Source organism: Balearica regulorum, chromosome 19, assembly GCF_011004875.1.
Source record: "Balearica regulorum gibbericeps isolate bBalReg1 chromosome 19, bBalReg1.pri, whole genome shotgun sequence".
In the NCBI taxonomy this organism is placed as follows: domain Eukaryota; kingdom Metazoa; phylum Chordata; class Aves; order Gruiformes; family Gruidae; genus Balearica; species Balearica regulorum.
In genome coordinates, this window is record NC_046202.1 from 3,980,012 (window position 1) to 4,003,325 (window position 23,314).

The following is a 23,314-nucleotide window of genomic DNA, read 5'->3' on the forward strand; positions in this document are numbered from 1 at the left end:
TAGCAAAAATCGGTTTGGCTTGCTTTTAAATGCAATCTCAAAACTATTTTCCTGACATGTTTTCTGAAAAGAATAATTAAATGCCTCTCGACGCTTTAAATCTGAATACTCACTTTCCAATGGCAGTAAGGTATCTTCTGCTCTGAAACACAAACCATTTAAGCTTTAACCATGCAATAGTTTCATCCTTTCTAGAACTACTAAGGAGTCTTACATTAAAAATTCACTTTATTAAGAAATTATTAGCCATCACAGGTAAAAGGGCAAATCCTCTTACATACTTTTAGTTGCTCTTCCCCTCATAGCACAAAATATTTATTTTATCATGTGATATCACATGGAGAGGTATTGGGGAGGAGAAGGCTTATAAACAGAATTTTCAGAAGTACTGAAATAACCCAGTGTATTCCTAGTGAATTTTAGTGGCTCTGGTGACCTAAATCATCTTAAATGCTTCTGAAGATTCCAAAAGTTGGGATTTTTAATATCATGTTATTAAACTCTAATATTTTAAATTTTTTCTGCCCCTCTCCAGTGAATTGGTTCCAGCCTATGACTCAACTACATTTGTCTTGGAAAACTTCAGGTAAGAATGTATCTTAAATTACTGTGAATATCAGGAAGCTTTTTCTGTTTCTTCTATCCATGAGTAGTATTCTTTAAAGCACAGAATAACCTCTACAGAAAACTGTTAGATATGAACTAAGCTATAGGAATTCAATCAAAAATCTCTTGTTTACCAGGTGAACAAGAATTAACCCTAGCTAAACTGTTAGCTAAAAATATTTTCCATGATAAAGGCAAACTACTTATCCCATCTTTCTAGAAAAGAAAAATAATTTTGTAAGAAATACGTATATTTATACGGACACTTAACATTTTGCATGGGCCTCGTGCTGCTATATGCTCTGTGCAGCAAGAAGGATAGTTCTAGAGTGTCAGAGCGCAGGTCTATATTCAGTGTGCTGTTTCATGGAGGGTTTTGCTTTGTCCCAACAGCAAATGTTTTTTCTCCTTTCTCAATAGTACACTGCGTCAGCGAGCAGATCCTGTTTACAGTCCACCTCTTCAAGTGTCAGGACTTTGCTGGAGGTTAAAAGTTTATCCAGTGAGTTATATTTTCAACTAGTTGTTATCCCATCCAAAACACTTAGGCAGCATTCATATGCTTCTCTTGTAAGGAAATATCAGTTAGTCTCTTCTCACGTTGTCTATAAAAAGGTGTATGAAAAGAATGTAATAAGGTTGCAGAGTTGATCATCAACCATTGGATTATTCCCTCTCTGCCTCCAGATAACCAGCATGAACATTCTCACTATAGTTAATCTGGTTAACTTAAAAGCAATGAAAAATGTGTCTTACAAATATGCTATAGGGACTTCAATAGATATTTTTAGCCTTTTTTGTCTTGAGTGGTTTTTGCAGATGTTTTTTGCAGAACCGAGGTATAGAATAACTTAGCTATTTATGATAATACTTATTTGGGAAGTTGGGAGGAGGAGAACTTGAAGGGGAATCTGTTTTACTGTGCATCCAGTTCTCAGATGCTGACATTAAAATGTGTGTATTGTACTAATGTCCTTTCAGTGGGCTGAATATTCAGATTTCTGAAGCAATATCTTTGTCTGTGTTGGAATGTTAACCCACGAAGCGTGATCATTTTACAGTCCACTATTCTGGTCAGTGCTTCCAGGAAGCTCTGGCTGCTACAAAAGCTGTGTTTGGAGAAATGGGTGTTTGGTGGTGGATTACAAGTTTTGTTTGTTGGTGAATTACATGGCATTTTAAGAGAACTGGATTAATCGATGAAGCCCACATATGCACAAACTGTATTCTTGCAATGCAGAGGTGGAGCCCTGTGTAAGTTCTCAGAGTATTGTAAATTCAGGATTGACTACATAAGGTGTGCTGTCAGAAGGCATTACAATTTGTGTTTTAAATGGTAAGTTGAAATGTTTCTTCAACCTAGAGGATTCACATTGAGCCATTCTTCATCCTTGATTAAGGTGAGCACGATGGAGGTTTTGCCATGTTTTTTCTTGATTTCTGGTGATTCTAATATTGTTTCTCAGTTAACTGACCTAACTGTGTTGCATGTTTTTTCTAAAGTTGCTCTTCTTTCAAAAATTAAGTGGCTTTGAATGGAGATGTATGTAAAATATTTCAAAACTAATGTTTAACCTGAGCTGTTTTCATGTTGAGAATTTGAGAAGAATTGGACTGGAATAAACTGCTAAGTAGATTTTACAAGCTTTTTTTACTGCTTTTTTTAGATATTAAATAAATGTTTTTCTGATACATTGACAAGTGTTTGTCTATTAAGTCTTTCACTTAATTGTGAATGTTATAGAGTAATGTTATAGAGTAATTAAATCTCTAAATGTTATAGAGTAATTAAATCTCTGTTTTGAGATTTATATCTGAGATACCAATGCTAGACCACATATGTCCTTCCAGATGCAAACTCCATGTGGAGTCAAGTTTTAGTAAGAGTTCTAGGTGACAGAAGACTAAAAATCAAAACTGTAGCATACAAAGTAGACTACTACTTTTTGCTTTGTTTTAATTAATCTCTATTTTGTTTGTTTCAAGGATGGAAATGGAGTAGTACGGGGCTACTACCTGTCTGTGTTCTTGGAGCTGTCAGCTGGATTGCCAGAGACATCCAAGTAAGCAAACCTGTAGGAAGACCAGCTGGTTTGTTTGGTTTTTTTTTTTCCTCTTGGCAAAGCGTCTGGAGAGGTTTGCAAAGAATGACCTTAGTTTCTGCAGTGTTGCTAGGGACTGATGCACAGCCCTCTGGAAAAGAATAGTGAGACTTCTGCTGTCCATTGAGCTTTGAATCATGCCCAAAGATAACATCTTAAAGTTGCTAGTGGCTTTCTTGAGATAAAAAGCAAGCTGTAAAAAAAAAAAAAAGTGTATTTGTCTCCAAGTATTCAATCCTTGAGTTGATTTACCACTCTACTCCCTATTAGTACTTTCTTCCCCCCTGTACTGTTTATACAAGTGTTCAGTAAAGCTTTAAGACAGAATCACCTATTCAGCCAGGCATGCAAGCCTCCCAGGGAGTGCAGTTCTGTTAAACTTGACCCATTCAGCAATTCTGACATCTTCATTTTGGTATTAATACCTGTGATCTTCCCCTGCATAGGTATGAGTACCGTGTAGAAATGGTTCACCAGTCCACCAATGATCCCACTAAAAACATAATTCGAGAGTTTGCCTCCGATTTTGAAGTTGGAGAATGCTGGGGTTACAACAGATTCTTTCGTTTAGACTTGCTAGCCAATGAAGGCTATTTGAACAGGCAAAATGACACTGTGATCCTAAGGTAAGGAAGACAACTTACTGGGGCTGCTTTCTGCTATCATTTCACAAAGTATCACACCTACTGCCGAAATAGGAAATAATTAAGTAGTTGAATTTAAAATAATTGTGACATGTTTTGTCATAAATGGATTTCACTGTCATAAGCTTTAAAGAAGAAAATGTGCTGAAGGGAGTTGTGGAAACTTTAAGTACATCAGTTTCTTTGAGAAGTAGCTATGGCTGGCACTAACAAGCCGGGGTTGGAGATCTGTAGCTCACTGAATTAAAGGAAAAGGGTGTCCCTAATGTAAAACAACTAATACTGTTAATGGAAATTTTAATGTTTTGTCATAAGATAGAAGCATTATCCATCTACTTCCAATATTCTCTGTATAGTCCTACTCTTCCTCCTGTTAAATGTTTTGTAGCGTGTTGATTTTGTTAGTGTTCATTTGTGAAGGTAACTGCTTCTCCTACAAAATACTTGCCCTTCAGTTGTTCAGGATAGCGAGTATAGACGTACATGTTGTCTGTTAATTTTATTTCATCATTAGATTTCAGGTCATGTGATGTTCTTATGCAGGACTTGTCAGATTTGGGGGGAAACAAAGAAACAACTAACCAACCCAAAACTTTTCAAATGTTGCTTTGAAGGTTCCAAGTGCGCTCACCAACCTTCTTCCAAAAGTGTCGAGATCAACACTGGTACATTGCTCAGTTGGAAGCAGCTCAGACAAGTTATATCCAACAAATAAACAACCTTAAAGAAGTAAGTGGGATGTATGTTAATGTAAAATTGCCTTTTACTGACCAGTAATTACTCATTTTGGGTTACAAAGTTCATGTTTGACAACTGTCTTTACTTGGGTTGCTATTGGTAGTTTGATATTCACGTTATTAAAGTAGTATATATGTAAGAAACTTACATGATTTGATGATGATGCTCCATTGCTGTCTTCTATGTATACTTTTGTGTATCCTTCTAATACTTAAGAGGCTTGCGATTGAGCTTTCCCGGACTCAGAAATCACGAGGCATTTCACCTCCAGACACTCATCTTAGTCCCCAGAACGATGATGGACCAGAAGCAAGATCAAAGAAATCCGGACAAAGCACTGAAGTACTACTTGAGAATGTTGCTGCTCCAGGATTAGTGCGAGATAGCAAGGAGGACGAGGAAGAGAAGATCCAGCATGAAGACTTTAATGTAGGAATTGTCTTTTTCCTGCCTCCTTGTTTATATGTAGCTTTTTATGATAGGATAGCAGTGGAAATGTAGGTGAACTTCTGAATTGTAAATTAGATTTATTATTCCCTGTGTGGAAATAGGAGATAACACACTGGAGAGCTAGCAGCAAGAGGTGACGCTAGAGAGATGTTCCAGAACAGAGCTTATAGATACCACCACAAAAAAGTTTCCAAGTTGCAGCTGAAAAATCCAACTTCTCTGTTTGTTACCAGCTTTTATTGTGCTTTGAGACCCTCCTAACTCGAGTATGATAGTGTGATGCTCTGGGGAGAGAGGTTTTCTGTTCGTAGCTTTTGGTGAATGCATCAAAGTGCAACAGAAATGTTTCTTTTCATAAAGACTTGTTCCGTTTTTCCTGTAGCACGACCTCTCTGATGGTGACCTGGATATTGATCTTGCTGGGGAAGACGAGGTGAACCACCTTGATGGTAGCAGCTCTTCAGCTAGTTCGACAGCAACTAGTAATACTGAAGAAAATGATATTGATGAAGAAACCATGTAAGTAACTTTAAATGCCTTTCAGATCATCAGTGTGTCTCCCAGGGTAGCAATCCTAATTCCAGTGGAAACTGATTCATTTGCTGTGTCATAATTATGGCGTGGGGGGAGATGCCAGTGCAATGTGACGGGTGTTTCCTGTACTGGAAACAACATGAGCTGACATAGTTAACACTAAAGATTGAGTTTTCAGTCAGTTTTTATCTTTCTGATCTCTTCATTTACTTTAGTGTTGTATTCTGTCTTTGACAAGTGATAGTCTGTGAAGGTTCTTTCCCAAAACACTATTAAGAAATGTGTTTCTACACTGTACACTGTAATGCAAGAGAGGGTCAGTATTAGGAAGTGTTGTAGTAGTAGGAGAGTGATAATAAGGACAGTTACTTAAACTAGAGAATTTAAGGTTCTTAGCTGAGACTGTGTCAAATCCTAGAATATTCATTAAAACATGAGAATGTGTGGTAACACATACAAATATAGAAGTTTGCAGGATCAGATTGTACAGTCTAGATACGTATGGCACTTTTGGACTCTTGGTTAGCGAGTCAGTCAATTAACACACTTTGATTTGTTCAGTTTGTGTAGTTTGGCATACAGGAAATACTATTTACAGTGCTTCATGTTGTTTTCAAGGTATGTGCCATAACATTTAAAAAGAGCTGACAGAAGCTAATAATTGTATTCTCCTTTTTCCATCCCAATCATCTCCTAAGGTCTGGAGAAAATGATGTGGAATATAGCAGTAATATGGAGTTGGAAGAAGGAGATCTCATGGAGGATGCAGCAGCTGCTGCTACTCCTGGAACATCAGGTATGAAAAAACAGCCTTCAGAATTCCCATATATGCGAAACGCTGCTGGATTCCTTCCCCTGTTCTTCTTGGAAGCAACACCAAGCTGCATGTTCTGCAGGCATTTCTATTTTTGGAAATGCTGCATCATGTGGTTTGTACTGATTATTGCAGTGTAGCAGAAACATTTCGTTGGTTCAGTCAAAAAAAGGGGGAATCTTCTGAATGTGCTTGTTTAAAAATGATACATGAGTTTGGAGGGAGGCCTCTCTGCCTCTTTGAAACCCCTTCCATTCCAATTAGAAGTAGACTGACAGGAAATTTTCACTGATGTCTGTGTGGCCTCTGAGTGTGTGACACATTCGCTTAGGTTTTAGTGCACTGTAAAACCTGAAGTACCTGGAGAGAATAAAGTAAAGAATCCTTACTTACAAGTCAAGCAGAAATACATTTTTAAATGAAATAATGAAAAAGCGCTCTAAGATCTCTTGCTGCCTAGAGATGATTATAGCCCTAATTAGCCATAAGTTAATAAGATTATGAAAGAAATATATGCATATTGAATATAAGTATATTATGGCAAAGATATCAGAAGTGGCATTTACTCAAAGTGGTACTTATGCTACTGTGGAAGTCTGCTAGTGCTTGAAAGACACAATTCCTTACCTGTCCTGCTTTTTGTTGCTTTTTCAAAACTTGAAAATTCCATGTGAGCTAGGAAGTTGAGGGACATGTGTGTTTCCTTCTGAAAGCATAATCTTAAGCGTAGGAGCACACTGGCTGTAGAAATAGCATTTATTTAGGAGCTTTTAGAAAGTAATTTTTAACAGCATTTGTAAAAGCTGACACAATCTTTTCACTTGAGCTTCCTGCATTTGTGTGCTTGCACTATTTTCCAGTCTGAACGTTAGTAGTGTCACCTATTTGTGTTGGGAGTTCTACTAAACTGTACAATTTTAATCTCACATATTTAACTGTTTTTCTCTGAAGACTCTCTTCATCTTTTGAGTGCCTTGGCCAGTATGTGATGGGAACATCATAACACAGAGCAGAACTCAACTGAAGATCCCCCCCCTTAATCTAATTGGTGGGGGGAACCTAGAAAGTTTGTGTGTGTTTCCTCAGAATAAATGCTCTTTGTATTGATTTGTTTACCAATCTATTAAGAGATTTATGTAAAAGATATGAAGTGAAATCCTTTTCTCTTTTTTCTTTTCCCCCCTTTGGTGCTTTTTGGCTTAAACTTTTAGTTAGAAGCATATCGGATTGCTTTCAGAATCCATAAATCCATGAAATAATACTGATGTCTTGTTAAGTTTCTTGGAATGTTTTCATTCCTAATCTGCTTGTAGAACTCTGTCCTTTTGTTTTTACAGGGAATAATGCATCACTTGTCACGTGTATGCACGCTTTTTCCCTGTGACTCTTCCTTAGGTACTAGCCATGGCTACACCAGTGCAAGTGGAAGATCTTCACGGCGGGGAGGAAGTGCCCTAGGCTCAACAGCCAGTAGCAGTTTGCTAGATATAGATCCCTTGATTTTAATCCACTTGTTGGATCTAAAAGACAGAAATGGTATGGAAAACCTTTGGGGTCTTCAGCCACGTCCACCTGCCTCTCTTCTGCAGAACAGAGGTAACCATACATCACATACCAAATGATTTAATCCCACCCTGGAAGGGGAGGGAGAAAAAGAGGGTGACAGGCAGTCCTTTTCATTGATAGCAAACATCCATATCCTCATCTGGGCTGCTCAGTATGCTGCGTCTTACTGCCTGCTCAAACAGTCTTTGTCTAATGGTTGACCTCAGCTTGAGAATGCTGGATGACTCAACTAAAACCAGAAGCGTGTATCAAGGAGGGTCTCATCTTTTCTTGGGGGATGTGACTGAACTGGCTGGCTGGTTTGTGTAGCAACGTTGTAGAGATACAGTTTCTTTGACTACAACTGTGGGAAATAAAGGCGTTTTTCTAGAAGGGGTTAGCACTGAAAGACAACACAAAACAGCTATCTGCTGAGAAAGCAGTTACACCTCTCGCTTCACATAATTTGTACACTTAGTGACTGAGAGTACTAGAAGCGCAGTGTGTAGTAACGAGAAAATAAATCCTGGAATTTACTTTTGTATGAAAAAGGCACTTAGAACTAGAAAAATGTGTGTAGTAGTAAGGCTGGAAAAGCACATGTAAGCACTTGAGGAAGAAAAATGGATCAAAATGTCAGGAGGAAAAAATAGCGATGGTATTTTCAGCTGAATGTAATCCATATTTGCAAAAATGGAAGTCACTTCCATAAGTACAAAAAGGGGAGGCAGCACATGAACTGGTAAGTCTCAGCTCCGTTTTGCCTGGAAAAAGGCCTGGACAAGAGAACGTTAAGAGAGGGTGTTGCACTTTGTGCTGTATTGCTCGAGCAAGATGAAGCTCTCCTGTTGTGTTGAATGGCTTCCTGGTCATCTTTAGCTGCTGGCTACACAGCTGAAATTACCTGTTTTGCTGAGATTCCCTTAAGGTTTGACTGTTCCCAGAGCTTATTCAAGTCAGTCACCTAAGAGAAAGCTGCTGTTACATTTGGAGTTTGCCAGACCTCACCTCCTAAGGTGAAGGTTTCAAAACTGTAAAGCCAAATAGCTCTTAGAACAGCTGAATTTGCAATGAAACACTTACAGAATTTATAACGCTTCAAATAGACATCAAAGTTGATCTAATTCTGGCTGAGCAGCATGTAGGCTTACTCGCGTATTAGCTCCTCGACCTGATCTTCTGGTGTTAGGTACTTAAGGGAATTCCTTCCCTAGTTTCAGATTTCTTTGAGTTCTGTATGTTAACATGAAATGGTGGTGGTAGAAGAATCTTATACAAGCACTTGGCAAAGTTGTTAAATGTTTTTATAAAATTTGTTACTAACCGCCAGCCAGGCTTGTGAACTCAGGCTTGTCTGGCAATATAGAATAGTAGCTTAGTTGTCATCAGAATTCATGCAGTAGTATTGGGAACCTTGCGTCTTCCAGTGAGCAAGTTTTGAGGCCACCTTCTGTGGCAGGCAGAGAATGAAAATCTGCTGTCCCGGTAGCTGTGCAGTGCTTGCAACCTAAATACTGTGATTCCATACTAGTACAGATGGGTATGTCTATCCCTCATTTTTATAGCAGGGCAAAAGGTAGAATTCTTATAGCTGTTAAAAATAGGTGTCTGTATTTATTTGAGAACAATTTTACTTACCTGTTGTGTTCTTTAACTTTTCCTTTGGTAAAGCATCATCCTATTCTCTAAAAGATCGAGATCAGCGGAGACACCAGGCAATGTGGCGCGTGCCACCTGACTTGAAGATGCTGAAAAGACTTAAAACTCAGATGGCTGAAGTGAGAAGCAAAATGTCTGATGTAAAAAATCAACTATCAGAAGTGAGAAGCAGCAATGCTGGTTCATGTGATGGGCAGCCCAGCTTCTTCTCCATCGAGCAAGGTGCTTTAGCTGCCTGTGGAACAGAAGGCTGCAGCAAGCTGCAAGAAATAGGAATGGAACTACTGACAAAGTCTTCAGTCACCGGGTGTTACATAAGGAATTGTGAGTGCATAGAAAAGGGGGGATTTAAATGTCATTCTAGCGGTTGTCAATTGTATAGGTGGTTTATATATCCAGGCAGCTGGAAATAGACCTTTTATAGTTACTCATACTCAAGTTCAGCTATGGGAATTCAAAAGCGTAAAACCTGCGCTGCCTTTGAGTAAGTAAACGTTACTGAAACTGGTTTCAGCCCTTCTCAGTAAAAGCACCAAAACTTTTGTTCCACAACCACTAGTGCACCTAATGCAGTGAGAATGTTCTGAGGTTTAACCCAGCATGGAACTGATCCTAGCTGAAAGTCATTTCTTGTTGACTGCCACTCTGCGTCTGGCCCGTCTATGAACCTGAGGATGTTTCATGATGCTTGCCAGTGAACAAAATTTAGACATTCCAGACTTGCTATACTTTAGTAACTTGAAATCTTGCTAAGAGTCACGTAAGCCAAGATCCTCTCTGGAGAAAGTGACTTCTTTCAAAGAGGTGCCTGTGTATCAGTCTGTTCAGGTGCTGTCACTTCACTTAAAACAAGCATAAAGGCAGGATACCGCAGCCACTTGTCACATCTTGAAATATTTTTGCAGCTGCAAGTAAGAAAAGTAATTCACCCAAGCCTATTCGCCCTGGAGCAGCAGGAAGTCTGTCTTTACGAAGAGCTATGGACTGTGGGGATAGCAATCTTCGTTTAAAGGGAGACAGTCAAACTTCTGAAGGTAAACAAGGTCATCTTCACTCGTATGATGGGATGCATCTTAGCATCTGTTGTACAAAAGCTTTACAGGAAGGTTTTTACTTGGCAACTGAAGCTTCCCTGAAACTTGACTGGATCCTTTCTGAAATCTAGTTACATTGTTGTAGCTTTGATAGCTGATCTGCTGTGAAAGAGTGCCATGCATTTGACTTACCAGAATGTAAATATATGTTACGTGTTACTTCTGGTGTCTCTGAAGACGTTTCAGGAGTGAACTTTATAGTGAAAATCATAGCTCAAAAAGTACTGAAGTACAGGCTTCAATTGTGATTTGACTTAAAGGGAATTCAGGAAAACTCCATATACACGTGATGAAAGAATTGTATGATATTGCTGCTCCTGAGTTTTACCATGCCTTTCCTTAAGTGGTAATGAAATGAAATACCTAACACAGGAATTGGTATTTTGCCCTTCTCAAGTGTTCAGAGAAGGAATGGAGTATCACAGTTGTTTTGTTATAATGCTAAATAGAGAAGGCTTGGGTGAGAAACTGGAACATACCATAAAGTCCTTACACAGTGTAACTGTGACCTTTGTGCCCAGTTCCACCCTTGTCCACGACTAGAAAGGCTGCCTTACTGCAGCCAAACAACTTTGCATCTATAACTTGGAAAAATGACAGTGAGGAGGCTGTCTGTGTTACCAGAAGATAAGTTTTAACAACACAAGATGGGGAAGGATTAATCTGTGCTTCCCCAAGTCTACTATCGGAAAAGGCAGCTGAAACAGAAACTCTGTGTGTTTAGAGTGGACATCCAATGGTATGTGTCGCCCATATGTTGACTTGAAAATGTAAGGTTTTAAGAGTGAGGGTGGGGAAGGTGTGCACGTGCATACACATGCTCAGAACCGAACTGGTGATGTAAAGCAACTGGATGTTTAGTCTTTTGAAATAAGGCTGGATGTGCTTTGAGTTTCTTTCCCTCTTTCCTCAGGTGGCATAGGGAGCTCAAAGTTGAGCAGTCGGCATCACTCTCCCAGGCCCCTGGCTAACAGCAATGCTTCTGAGGCACTGCCGAAGCCAGAGGAAAGGTCTTGTGAAGGTTCAGATTCTGATGTGGGAGTTTCTGGCTTAAATGGCTTAGCTGCTGTAGAGAAGACCAGGAAAGTTGGTGCTCTAGGGTAAGGGTTTTATTCTTTATTCCTCTTGTTATCTCTTCCCTCACTTGCCCTTGATCTAGAAAGAAAAAATACCAATCTGCTAAAACCAGGTGCTTGTAGCATGGAAGAGAAATTACTTTGAAATTTACTTGGTTGCTTCTGTTCCCTGTGGATATCAGTTTTTGGTTTTATAACTACTAGGTTACAAGTTGTCTATTTTGTTCTTTTTTATTTTTTCTTTTATTTTGATCAGTGTGCATGTAGTCTGACACTTTGATTTGAAAGGCAGGCCCAGTCTGCTTTCCCACTATTCTTGCAAAATATCCTCTAACTGAAAGTTATCACTTTTGATTTTCTCATATGAGACAATATTTTTCACTGTGACTCTACTTTTCAGCAATTTCCTAATAACTCCCTGTTGGCTAAGTGCAATGGAGTGCTCAGTTGTGTGTGGGGGGGTTGTGTTTGTTTTTTTTCCTAAATAGCAACAGTTACCATTTTTGGAAGGTACTCATCATAGACTTTTCCAGGGTGGTTTTTTTTTTTTTAAGATTTAAATATTTCTAAATCAATTAAAGCTGGAAGTTTAAGTGGATATACAAGAGACTTAAACAATGAGTAAAACTAAAAGGATTTGTTTCTGTAGCTGGATTGAAGCTGAATTTCTGACATGGGTTCTTGTATTTCTCCTAAATTCTTTCTTAAGATCAAATTCTAAAGGATGTCGTACAGAAGGAGCACAGCCAGGTGGTCTGGAAAACAGCTCTGAAACTGGTGAACTGCAGGGTATGCTTTCTGAAGGTGCTTCTGCAGTGCCAGAAGAAGGTAAATTGGATGTTGTAGAGGGCAAATGCAGTGTGACACCACTTCAGTCTATTGTGATCCATTTCTGTAACGGAAATAGCTTGAAGGGGAAAGAAAAAGAAACCACCAAAAAACGCCCCAACAAAACCAAACAACAAACCCCAAGCCCTGTTTTCATGGCTGTTGAACTTTGCTGTAACATTTGGCAGCTGTAGCATAAATCTGAATGAGGAGAGACCATCTTGGTGTCACTGCTGTCTGCAGAGAAATAGTGATGTCACGGTGCAGTAGGGATGTGAAGACCCAGCAGATAATGCTATGTGGAGCCATCTATTTCTCTGGACTACTCATTGCTTTTTGTACCTCTTGATATGACTCCAGGTCTTTGCTTTGGTGTTCAGTTGCATGACCTTGAAAATAATTTCTTATCTAATTAAAATAGTAGCCAGTGACCTTGGCTTTTAAGTCTTCTGCCTTCAGGGACAAACCACATTGGTAACTACCTCCACGTCCGCACTAGAATCTCTCCAACACTTCATTCGTGTCGGGTGTTGTGGTATGTAAGCCAGTTTCCTTAGAGACTTGAAGGAAACTTTTCCCCCTCCCTTCCTGCATCCTTTCCATGCTGGAAAAAAATATTATTGCGCCTTTTTTTTTTTTTTTTTTTGAAAGTCCACGTAGAAGAGTTTTTCTTATCTTGCTAAAACTCTCCTGCCTTCCACCCCTGCACTAATTTGAATTTCAATGACTGAATTGTAGCGCAAAGCCTATATTAAGGTGCCAGCATCCATCTCTCCCTGCAGTGTGCAATATTGTGTAGGAGTTGGCATTTACAGAAGGTCTCTCAGTGACAAAACTGAATTTCTGCTCTTAGTCACTGCAGCGTGATCATGATGCGCTCCCGCAGCTCTCCTATTATAGCAGAGAGCCTAATAGGAAAATGTTTTAAAAACTGAAATACTTCATTGTTAAAAACGCCAGGAAACAAATATTACTTTTTTTTTCTTTCAGAGGAAAAACTACAGTAGAGTTGGCACCTCCCTTAACTACTTGCTTTTTCTTAGCAATGAGTATCACCTCTTAAGAAGTAAAAGAACAGAGCAACCCCTTTTGTCACCTACAAAACTGTACAAAAGGGAGAGTTTTGACTGCTGTCAATGCATGCTCAAGGTCTGGCAAAACAAAAGAAGCCACCTTGATTATCAACAGCTATGGTTCTTTTTTGTAGGAAAAGCAAGTTTTATATGTGTGAGACTTGAATAGAGTGTTGCTGCTTGAAGGGTCTGGTAGGTACATCTGCTGAACGGGTCGTACTACCTCTTAACTGTTAAAAAAGCAACCTTTATTTGCTGTCCTAATTGTAGAGGTAGGCTGAGCAGCTGGCAGGGGGTGCAGCTCACACAGGAAGGAGCTGTGGACACCTGAGTCTGCGCTCAGCTGGTGACGTGGGAACCACTCCTCTTGAGCGAAGCTGCGCAGCAAAATGAGGCTGTTCTCAAAGCCTGATACCCACTGTTCTGTCAGATTCCTTAGTGCTTTGGTAAATACATTTAGCTCTGAACATGCTCCTCCTCTCCTGTTCTCCTGCCAGCTCTTGGTATTTGATACTGGTAGCTCTTAAGTGTGAAAAAATTGAATGCTTCAGCTACATAGATCTTCCTGCCATCATTTTTGCCTTGTGGTTTTTGGTTTTTTGGGTTCATTTTTTGCAGCTAGGGTATGTCAGAAGCATGTCCTTCATCTCCTACCAGGAATGAGCAGCGACAGTGACATTGAATGTGACACGGAAAACGAAGAGCAGGAGGATGCCACCTCTACCTCGGAGGGGTTTAACCATGCCTTCTCTGTCCAGTCCTCAAGCGAAGGTAGAATTGACTGTGAGCCCCCATCCCAAACGCTCCCGTGAGCCTGCTCGGAGCTCCTCTCACACTGAACGCTGCAAAAGCAGAGATTGCTGATGGTGCTGTAGAGCCATTCAAGCTCAAACAAGCGCCAGTAAGATTTGGAACTCCTCTCTTGGGATCCTAATTAAAAACAGATCCAAACAGGAGAGGGCAACTCTTTCTAGCCTTGAGAAGTCAGTTTGGGTGAGTCGCCAGGGAGGCGCTGGAAAACCCATAGCTCTAGTTCTGCACTGGAACTCCCTGTGCACCAGGGTGGGCGCTGTAAGTAGGCTGATCTTGGGGAGGTAATGCTGCCTTAGACGTGGATTTGCATCTTAAGTGGCAGGAATGTGCTTTGAGCACTTCAGTGCCGTTTCAGAAACTCATCTCATATTTCTCTGAAAAGCTTTAACCTTCTGATCAAATTAAAAGCTGTAAGGTGACAGCTGACGCTAGGGGAAGTTGACTAAGCGTCCCACTGTGCATTAGCAGTGTGACCTAACAACTCGGCTCCGTCACCGAAGTTTGCCGCTTTGCTGTGCGCCCACAGCAGGCGCTAAAACCTCTCAACTCATCAGAAGAATCAAAACATTGCTCATATCTGTGCTTGACTTAAAGGTATCTTAAGAGTTAAGACTGCCACAGGGTTTTAAATTTGTGTCAAGCACATCGCGTATATTAGGGATGAAATACAAGGCAGGGGCCTTGCAGGTGACGGAATGTTAACTTGCTGTGTTCCGATTGCTCATCTGGTAAAGGTTACTGGGTCTTTGTTTTCAGTCTCGGAGCGGTGCTCAATGTTCCCAGAGGGTGATCAAGCCGGTCCTGACGAGCTCAGCTTTGTTACTGGAGAAGACAGCACCAGGTAATTGTAACTGCTTGCCTTCGCTAGCCCGTGAGGTCTGTAGCCCTGGGGACGTGCTTTTCCCATACTGCTCCTCCGGCTGCAGAGATGAGAGGCAACGGTCATCTTGCTGTGAGTAGACAGATGGGTGTTTGTACGGTCTCACGAGCTGCGGTCTGCCAGCAGGAGAACCGCGGCAGACAGGCGAGCCCCTGGTCTGCCTCTGCGTGACCACCCTGCCTCCCCGGGGCTGGGAGCTGTCTTCAGAAGTTACAGTGCTGAGGGAGGGCTGGCTGGGCTTTGCATGCTTATGTAATCATCCATGGAAAAGGCTGCTTGGATTTAAGTACCTGCATGAAATTCTGACTCTAAAGGTTGTATTTGCTTGAAGCCCTAAAAACTGTTGGGGTATGAGGGTTTTTGGTGAAAGCTGACTTTCTCTGGAGCAGGTAGAGAACGGGCTTGGGGCCCGAAGACCTGCCGGCTCACGTCCCTGGGAAGAGGAAGGTGCGTTTATTCACTGGCGCGTAGTCCAAGGCTGTTGTTCGTGGCTGTGTGCGCACTCCAGTCTGTCAAATACCCTTGCGTGGTGGTTCTACACTCGTCTTAAACCTGTAGCTGGGGCAAAATGGCCTTTTGAAGGCCTTATGCTAAAGGTTGCATTCCTGCTGGCTCTGCCAGCTTTCAGATGTCCAAAAGGTGCTGGAGCCCTGATTCAGGATGTGTCCTGTTGTGTCATTGGACTAACCACGAATGTGAGAACGTCCTCGTTTTGAGCTGGCTGTGCAAGACTGCTGACCCCTACGGCTGCAGTGGGGTGAGAGTTGGGGTGAAGGAGCTGGTGCAGAAGTTGTTTCCCTCAGTCTGTGGTGTGGACCAACGGGACCTATTGCCAAACTCTGCCACTCTATGTTGCGTTTTGAGCTGCTAAACTACTTGTGAAGCTATGATGAAAACTGAGTACCTGGTTAGTGACGAAGCATGAATAACTGTACCCGATAGTTGTCCTTGTCTCAGCTGGCTGTACTGATGTTCATTCTGTGTGAATGTTCCACAGTGTAAGTGCTGTACAACTCATAGTTTAAAACTGTTTGCACTTTCTTTGTTAATAAAATGAATGTTGAAATCTGGTGTGAAGTTTTAGATGTTTGTGTGTAAATAAGTGAAATGGTAGAGACTGTCAGGGTAAGTAGTGCGCTGCTACCACCCTACGCTGCTCCTTAGCACCGAGTTGCTGTCATGCCTGGCCCCGTGTAGGAGAACTTTTTCTTGCTGTACACTTGGCACTTATTTTCCTGAATCATTGAATGAAATAGCTTTAAAAATCCTAGATGGATTTAAGCAATGTTAGTAGAAGCCAGGCCCAATGCTTAAATCTTGTGTATTCAAAGAGGAACGGGGGAGGATCCACAGTTTTTACCTCAACTTGGGTTTGTATTTCTCAGCTGAAGGGAGGAGGTGCAGCTCTGAGCTGCCTCGTGCGCAGATTGTTCCAGGTGCTGAGCACTGGGGGTGGCCTGTAACGAGCTGCACCCTCCCATAGTGTGGTGTGAGTGTTTACTGTTGTACAGGGCTGCATGTTGATGATTATACACAGCTCAATTAGCAGTAATCACACAGCTCTGCCTCTTCAGCACGCACAGATGCTTTGCTCTTAATCAGAGGCCTGAGCTGAAGGAAATTATTCTGATCAGCCACGTGATCTATTCTGGAGTTGGTGTCCAACCCTTGCAGGCACGAGGAGCCGGAACCATCGTGCTTTGTGCACCTCATGAAGAACTTCTGTACAGCTGGTTTTTAAACGAGAGGTGGGGAAAGAGGCTTGAAAGACTTACTTATCTAATTAACTTTCACTGTGCTGCAACAGCCCTTCCCTTCCTGGCTCTAAAACAGATGGGCCCTGGGTAACTACACAGGTACCAGACAGGTCAGTGCTGAACCGTGGTGTTTTCTGTTAGACATTACACAAAGGAAATCCGCTTTCACCCCAGTAAAGATGCTTAATTCAGATGGTGGGTGCTATCTTTGTTAGCTCTTAAATAAACAGACTACCTGAAGTGTGGTTTAAATTACTGTTTTATTAAGATATTGGTAAAACTTCAACAGTTTTTCTGTATAAACAGCTTTCATAAATAAAATATGGATGACTAATACATGGTTAAACTCATATGTGAACTGTAGAACAAGATTGTGGATGAAAGTCCCAACACCGTGAAATGGTTAGCTTTAGGTTATTCACTTCATAAGGAACATGTTAGTTCAATGAACAAGATAATACAGAGGGGCAACAGGAGCACCCGGTGGAGCAGTGCCCACCGCACCTGGCTACAGGAGAAGTAGAAGTACTCGGGGTGGTCTCGGCCAACTTCCCTGTTCTTGTTCCAAGGTGTCTTCTAGAGTGAAGCAGAGAAAAAAAACCGAACAAAATGCAATTGCGACATACAACAGTTGTGCTAGACCCTAATCCGTGGGGTTGGTTTTTTGTTTAGCTTTAATGCTGGCAAGTAGAGTGCGATCGCCTGATTAGCCAGGACTGGAAAGGATGTGAACATTTAAGTCGGAGATTGTGTTAATGCTTCATTGTTACTTATTGCACATGATACAAGGGTAGAAAGTTTTGTTCCTGTTGCAAAGAGGCTATGAATTAAAGAAAGATTGCCCTAAATTACAGGCATGAACAAAGCTGCAGTATCCCCTTCGATGGCTTTGTTATGTGACTAGTGCCGAGTGAATAAATTGTGCTGAACCAGCCTCTAATTTAGACCAATCTTTCTCATTTATTTTTTTTTCCCGCAGAACATTGCCAGGGTCAGGAGGATTTAGTGAGGAGATGGTGGACCTGAACTACAGCAGCCGTGTCTATAAACACACAACTTGTTATGCCTCATCTTATCTGCCCATAGGACAGTGTGGTTCTCACTGACACGCAGTGTTCCAAAAACAGAGCGGAGTTTCTATGACGATGTACCACTATAAATGTGGTGTAAGTTAAAGTCTGCTTTGACATTGTCCTTCAGTGTTACAATGCGATCTAAATCAAATACTGAATGGTTTTAACTTGCAAGGACAATTGATGGCACTTCTAGGTAAAGAAAAGTTATATACATGCGTTTCCACCCACCTTTAGTGCAAATTGAAATGGGTTAACAGCTCCCTGGTCTGGTGCTATACTGCTCTCTGCAACGCAGACATTCCTCAGAGTTGCACGTTTAAAAAGCGTACACAGAAAACTACCAGAGTGGGGATCGAGTGAATCCCACTAGTACTCACAGTGAAGAGCTTACGAGCAAGTTTTGAGCAGCTCCAGACAAACTGCCTGGAGCCCATGCCTCAAAACCAACACAATTTAAAAGAAAAAACAAAAAAAAAAAAAGTTTTCACTACCTACCTCCTAGTTCTGCAAACACAGTTAACACGGGAACTGAAACTGATGCGGGTTGTGTTAACGCGGAAAAGGGATACTTCAGCTCTTTATTGGAAAGATTCGTTATACAAATTTCACCACCACTAAGATACACGATAAAAATACAAAACACAGGTCACAGACTGAATCTCAGTATCAACAGTTAATAAATACAATTAGATACTTTTATATTAGCCTAATATTTTTACATTGTCACCAGATAGACAAAGTACGAGATACAGAACACTTAGATACCATTAGAGAGGGATTATTGCTTACGTTAGCAAGCAGCAAATAAGGGCACAGGATCTTGAACTGAAGAGAACTACTTCCTATCACCAGTGGCATTAAGAGAAAACATTGCATTTCACAAAGCACTGCTTTTTTGTCTAGTGTGTAGAATCAAGAGCAGCATATATCAGACCAATAACCACTACTTTTAATATTATAGAACTTTAAAGGACTTACCTTACAAATGGTTCCTATCTATCTACTCTATAAATATGCATTTAGTGAAGAAATGAACACTTGCTATCTATACAATGTTTTTACCTGACCACACTGGAACTACGATGGTAGATTTTTTTTTTTGTCTCCTAGCAAGATAAATGGTATGACTCACAGAATTATCATTTATGAATCCACACCTAAAAAGCTCAATCCTTCCCAAAACAGCACGCATGCAGCCCAGTGCTCTTCAACTGCTCCTGCAGACTGGGAAGAAGTTTTATCATCTGTAACGGGTTTTCATTTTCATTTACTCATCCAAGAATTGCACTTACACCACCTTTCTCTCCGCAGCACGACACTCGGCTCTAAGATGGACTTTCAATGCGTCATTATTACTGTGAATAATTTAAAACAAAGGCACCGCAGAGATGCCCCAGAGTTGCATATTTTACCATTTTGTGGTTTCTCAAATTTCCTCAGTAAATCTGACTTGGAACATATGCTGCAGCTAAAGAGAACGTTGACAACTGCTAAGGCTTAATCAGATGACAGATAAGAGCCAATGATCCCATAAGATTAAAAAAAAAGTCTGAAAAAGATCAAAGGAATCTAAAGCCACACTCCAACTGCTGGGTACTCACAAAGCCGTTTGCTATTCATCAGATGATTGCTTTTAAAATAGTGCATCAAAGATAGAAGCAGCGGAAACTGGCAGAATTCAAACCTCGCCATCTCGTCGTGTTGAATAATCTCCTGACTACTTAATATTAAAATACTTTGCAAATTCTAGCTAAATACTAATACTGTTATTAAATTGTTACTGCTAAAATGATATGAATTGTACAACAAATGCCTGTGAAGACTTACTTTATTCATACTCTTCCAAATGTCTTACTGTAACAAAGAATAGTAACAGGATGTGTATTTAGTGGAGCTGATGGGAATCGCCTGCTTACTTACGTCCCAATTAACCTCTCCCCTACGGGTTCCTCGTCACCTCCAGAGCAGGGAAGAGCCGGTGGGTACTGTCTGTGTCCCGGGTTGATACACAACGCTCTGCTTCTGAAAATAAGGGTGACCGACATTCCTCACTTTCCTCTCTGAACCCAGGTTTAGCCAAAGCAGAGCTCTGGTTTCTCACCCAGTTTTACCCTCTCACTCAATCCCAAGCGCGGCCCCTGCTCATCCGCATCCACAGCATTTCCATCCGCTCTGGATCGCTCCGGCAGCCTGGCATCCATTCCCACGCATGCTGGAAAATGCCACATTGCAGCAGTACTGCTCCTCGTAGCCACAGCATCCTACCGTCCTTCATGCTGCAACTTTACGTTAAATTATGCCTTTGCCATTTAGAAATCATTACCGAAACCAAACAGCTCATCAAATTGCTCGTTATCCCTAGCAAGCAGTTCTCTGGTTCAGCTGGGTGAGTGACAGTAGTATTGTACTGAACATCTCCACAGATTGGTTTCTTTTAAGACCTGAGATGAAGTTACGGTGGAAAGAGGTTGGCTCAAAGCATTAAGCACAATCATATTCGATTAAAACTAATTGAGACCAGTTTCCTAAGCTGACAAATGAGAAAAATGCCACTAAAAGCACCAGAAAGATACGAAGTTTCCTACACTGCACCTCTAGCCATAGGAAATAATTTTTTAAAAACTACAAAAAACAGTTTTCTTCATATTCCACGTTTTATGTTACATGAAAAAAATACGTAAATTATGAGTCTGTACCTCAGTCAGAGTCTGAGAACAGAGTAGCAGGAGCTTAGTTTGTCCATTCCTAAGTTACCTGGTAAAACCCTGTATGGCTTTTAGTCTTTTACCTGCAAAAGTGGATGTAGTTTTCTAATTCACCTTAATGCTCGCCTGAAATAAACAGAAAGCAGAACACAAAAAAAAAAAAAAACACCCCACACCTCGACTCCTGTGGAAACTTCCCCCCCACTCTAAAAAAGTTTGGCAGTTCTAAACTGGAATCTTTCATTTCATTACATATTGCTCCACAGACGTGTCTCAAGCAGGTCCAGCTTTCTGTGTTACAGACTGTTCCCTAACCGCGTCTGTTCACGTGAACCGGCTGTTTGGCTTTCACTGGTGAATGTGACTAGATACTTGTGTGTGTGGGTGGTCGGGTGGCTGTGACGTTGCTCGGGGTGGCACCACCAGCAAACTGTATTGAGATCGAAACAACTACATTTGTTAATTCCTAGATCTATTTACACATGGTTGGAGCTTTGCAGGGGACTGGAGTACAGTTCTGAAATGCCCACCTTTTTTAATGCTTTCTGACGATGCCAGTTTTATTTTGGGAATGTCTATTCTGGGAGTCTGACGGGGGAACACGAGGGAGATGGTTACATTTTACAGCATTGATGAAGGTATGAATCTGCTATACAATTACTTTGTCTTCGCATCAAAACCACGCTCTCACTGTAAGCGCTACGACTCGCCAGCCTCCACCACGGGGAGTGTCTTACCGACAACCTTGTGCTACCGCGGCCCTGGACGGGTGAGGACAGACTCGATCCTCCTATATGGAAAGGCTCGCGAGCCAAGAGCGGCGCACGAAACTTTGGTTTGAGCCTGGCTCCGCGTCGCCTCTTCCCGTTACAGAGCCGGAAGTGAAAGAACGCAGCTCGTTTTCCCAAGGATCTGAACAGTTCATCTTCCAGCCCAAAGACGACAGGGGATAAACCCTTCACCCTGTAGACGCTCTGCCCCACAGCACCCAAACTAAGAGGAACGTTGTGCTCCCTGGGATCGCCCTGGCCACAGATGGGTGATGTGGTGCACTCTGGTGATTTGCTCTTCACTGTTAAGCCGTTGATCAAATTCACGCTCTTTGGTATGCCAGGACTAAAGACTTGACTCGGTGGCAGACATTTGGCACTCTGAGGTGTACTAGTTTCTGTTTTTGTCAGGTCTAAATAGCCTTGATCATCAAACAGGTTAATGCTGGACCCTATGCTTAAACTAGTTCTGTCGGTGAAGGAATCCACTCGTCCCTCGTACCCCAGATCTGCAGGTGCTGAGCACTGGTGCTGGGGCCACGGTCGTTTGCAGTCTCCGTGGTTTTCCTTATCTTCTCCACTGTCTTCTTGCCCACCCTGAAAAGAGTTCTCTGTCCAGTCCGACTCCTCGCTAACATTGACTGCTGCGTTCATGTCCCTGAGAAATACCACGATGACAGTAATGTTGTCGCTGGAACCGGCATCCCGAGCAGACGCCACCAATTTATGTGCTACCATGCTGCTGTCGCCATTATTCTCCTTTAGATGGTCAGCCACCACTTTGACTGCCTCATCGGGATTGACTGTGTCATAGAAGCCATCGCAGGCTAAAATGAGGTAGTCTTCAGAGCCATCTAGTACAGTGGAGGCAGAGTCTGCATCCCCACAGATATATGGCTTGTGCTCAGCGTCCCCTGTGGAAAAACAACACACAGACACACCAGACTGTGGGTTTGCAGTCACAGCATCTGGAAGCCCTTTTATTAACACAGCCGGGAGCCAGTGACTCTTACCCCAAGTTAAAGAGATTATTTGGAAATTATTCCCTCAAACTGTAGAGGAAAAATATAGAGGTCATAGCTCACAGGTCTATCTTCAGCTGTATTTCAAATTTTGATCACTAGAAAATTAAAGTTTTAATGAAAAAGAAAAGCCTGAAAAAGGAATTAAAGCCCACTCTTACCAATAGCTCTGGAGACTGACAGGCTCCCGTTCACCCTCCAGGCTCCAAACCAGACCACGCAGCCACCAAGTGCCTCGATGCGCTTCTTCTCATCCTAAACAGCAAGGCAACACGAGAGTTGTTTGGACAGAGCACTCACTGCTGCCGTCGCACTCTGAACGCTTCAAGAAATATTTGGTTGTTTTCACAACGCTGCAGGCCCCACCAGATGAGAACAAAGGATTTGCACACAATCCATACCAACTTCCAAACAGAGCAGGAATACTGGAACATACGCTGCCGCTCCCAGAGACACTGGGAAGGCAACGCTCGGTGTCTGAGCATCCCACGTAAGGCTGCTACCTGTCAGCTTCAGTGGCAAACACTGCCCAGGTGTATTTAAACCAGCCCGTTCTCACCTCTCGATCTGGTTTGTGGGGTTTCATCAGTTCCACAGCTTGGCCTCTCCTCACAAGCATCACCTGGGAGTCCCCAAGCCAGGCCACGTGCAGCATATTTCCTCGGATGAAAGTTACCACTCCGGTGGTTCCACAACGCAGACTCTGGATAGGGTGAAAAAAGCCACCCTCAGTTTTAAAGAAGCAAGTAAGAACCATTTTAAAGCGTTTTCCTGCTTAACTCAAGGACAGAACATGTTGACATTCCAATGCGCAGCCTGTTCCCAGGGAGGAGCAGGCAGTGCTTTCCTTACAGCAGCAAGGACTGCTCAGAGCCAGCCTGGCTGAACGCAAGCGATGGATTTTGCCGCCCTGTGACTTCCCTTGCATTGGAATCTCATTTCAGAAGCTGGGCTCTGCTTGTGATCTGCCGTGCTACTGTTTCACTGGTCTTCCTGTGTCTGTTGACACAGCGCTTGAAAGCTAAAGAACTTGGAGGGAGGTTTATTTGTAAGCATCTGGAGTTCCCTGCATTTATCTCAGCCCTTGCATAAGTTTAGGAGGCCCAGGAGTCAGTTATCCATTTATTT

General features: G+C 41.9%; 2 protein-coding genes across 10 annotated transcripts in view; one reads left to right on the top strand and one right to left on the bottom strand.

Moving 5' to 3' along the window:
- Nucleotides 1-15,922, top strand: part of TRIM37 (tripartite motif containing 37) — a 29,259-nt gene extending 13,337 nt beyond the window's left edge. For 2 of the 9 annotated variants that reach the window (XM_075771950.1, XM_075771947.1), the window contains exons 10-25: nt 536-586; nt 1,027-1,108; nt 2,593-2,669; nt 3,155-3,334; nt 3,967-4,081; nt 4,307-4,519; nt 4,923-5,059; nt 5,773-5,870; nt 7,284-7,484; nt 9,105-9,416; nt 9,998-10,126; nt 11,100-11,286; nt 11,972-12,090; nt 13,821-13,934; nt 14,733-14,817; nt 15,246-15,922. In XM_075771950.1, the coding sequence (XP_075628065.1) occupies nt 536-586; nt 1,027-1,108; nt 2,593-2,669; nt 3,155-3,334; nt 3,967-4,081; nt 4,307-4,519; nt 4,923-5,059; nt 5,773-5,870; nt 7,284-7,484; nt 9,105-9,416; nt 9,998-10,126; nt 11,100-11,286; nt 11,972-12,090; nt 13,821-13,934; nt 14,733-14,817; nt 15,246-15,249 (2,104 nt within the window). In that variant the 3' untranslated portion in view covers nt 15,250-15,922. Of the gene's footprint in view, nt 1-535; nt 587-1,026; nt 1,109-2,592; nt 2,670-3,154; nt 3,335-3,966; nt 4,082-4,306; nt 4,520-4,922; nt 5,060-5,772; nt 5,871-7,283; nt 7,485-9,104; nt 9,417-9,997; nt 10,127-11,099; nt 11,287-11,971; nt 12,091-13,781; nt 13,935-14,732; nt 14,822-15,242 lie in introns of those variants that run through there. The other 7 variants (XM_075771951.1, XM_075771944.1, XM_075771949.1 and 4 more) reach the window with 4 other exon arrangements.
- Nucleotides 15,923-16,854: 932 nt separating this feature from the next.
- The window catches only part of PPM1E (protein phosphatase, Mg2+/Mn2+ dependent 1E), a 69,562-nt gene continuing 63,102 nt past the window's right edge, over nt 16,855-23,314 (bottom strand). Inside the window, exons 5-7 of the mRNA XM_075771953.1 lie at nt 22,746-22,889; nt 22,348-22,441; nt 16,855-22,078 (exon numbers count right to left, since the gene is read on the bottom strand). Of these exons, the coding sequence (XP_075628068.1) occupies nt 21,009-22,078; nt 22,348-22,441; nt 22,746-22,889 (1,308 nt within the window). The 3' untranslated portion in view covers nt 16,855-21,008. The remainder of the gene's footprint in view (nt 22,079-22,347; nt 22,442-22,745; nt 22,890-23,314) is intronic.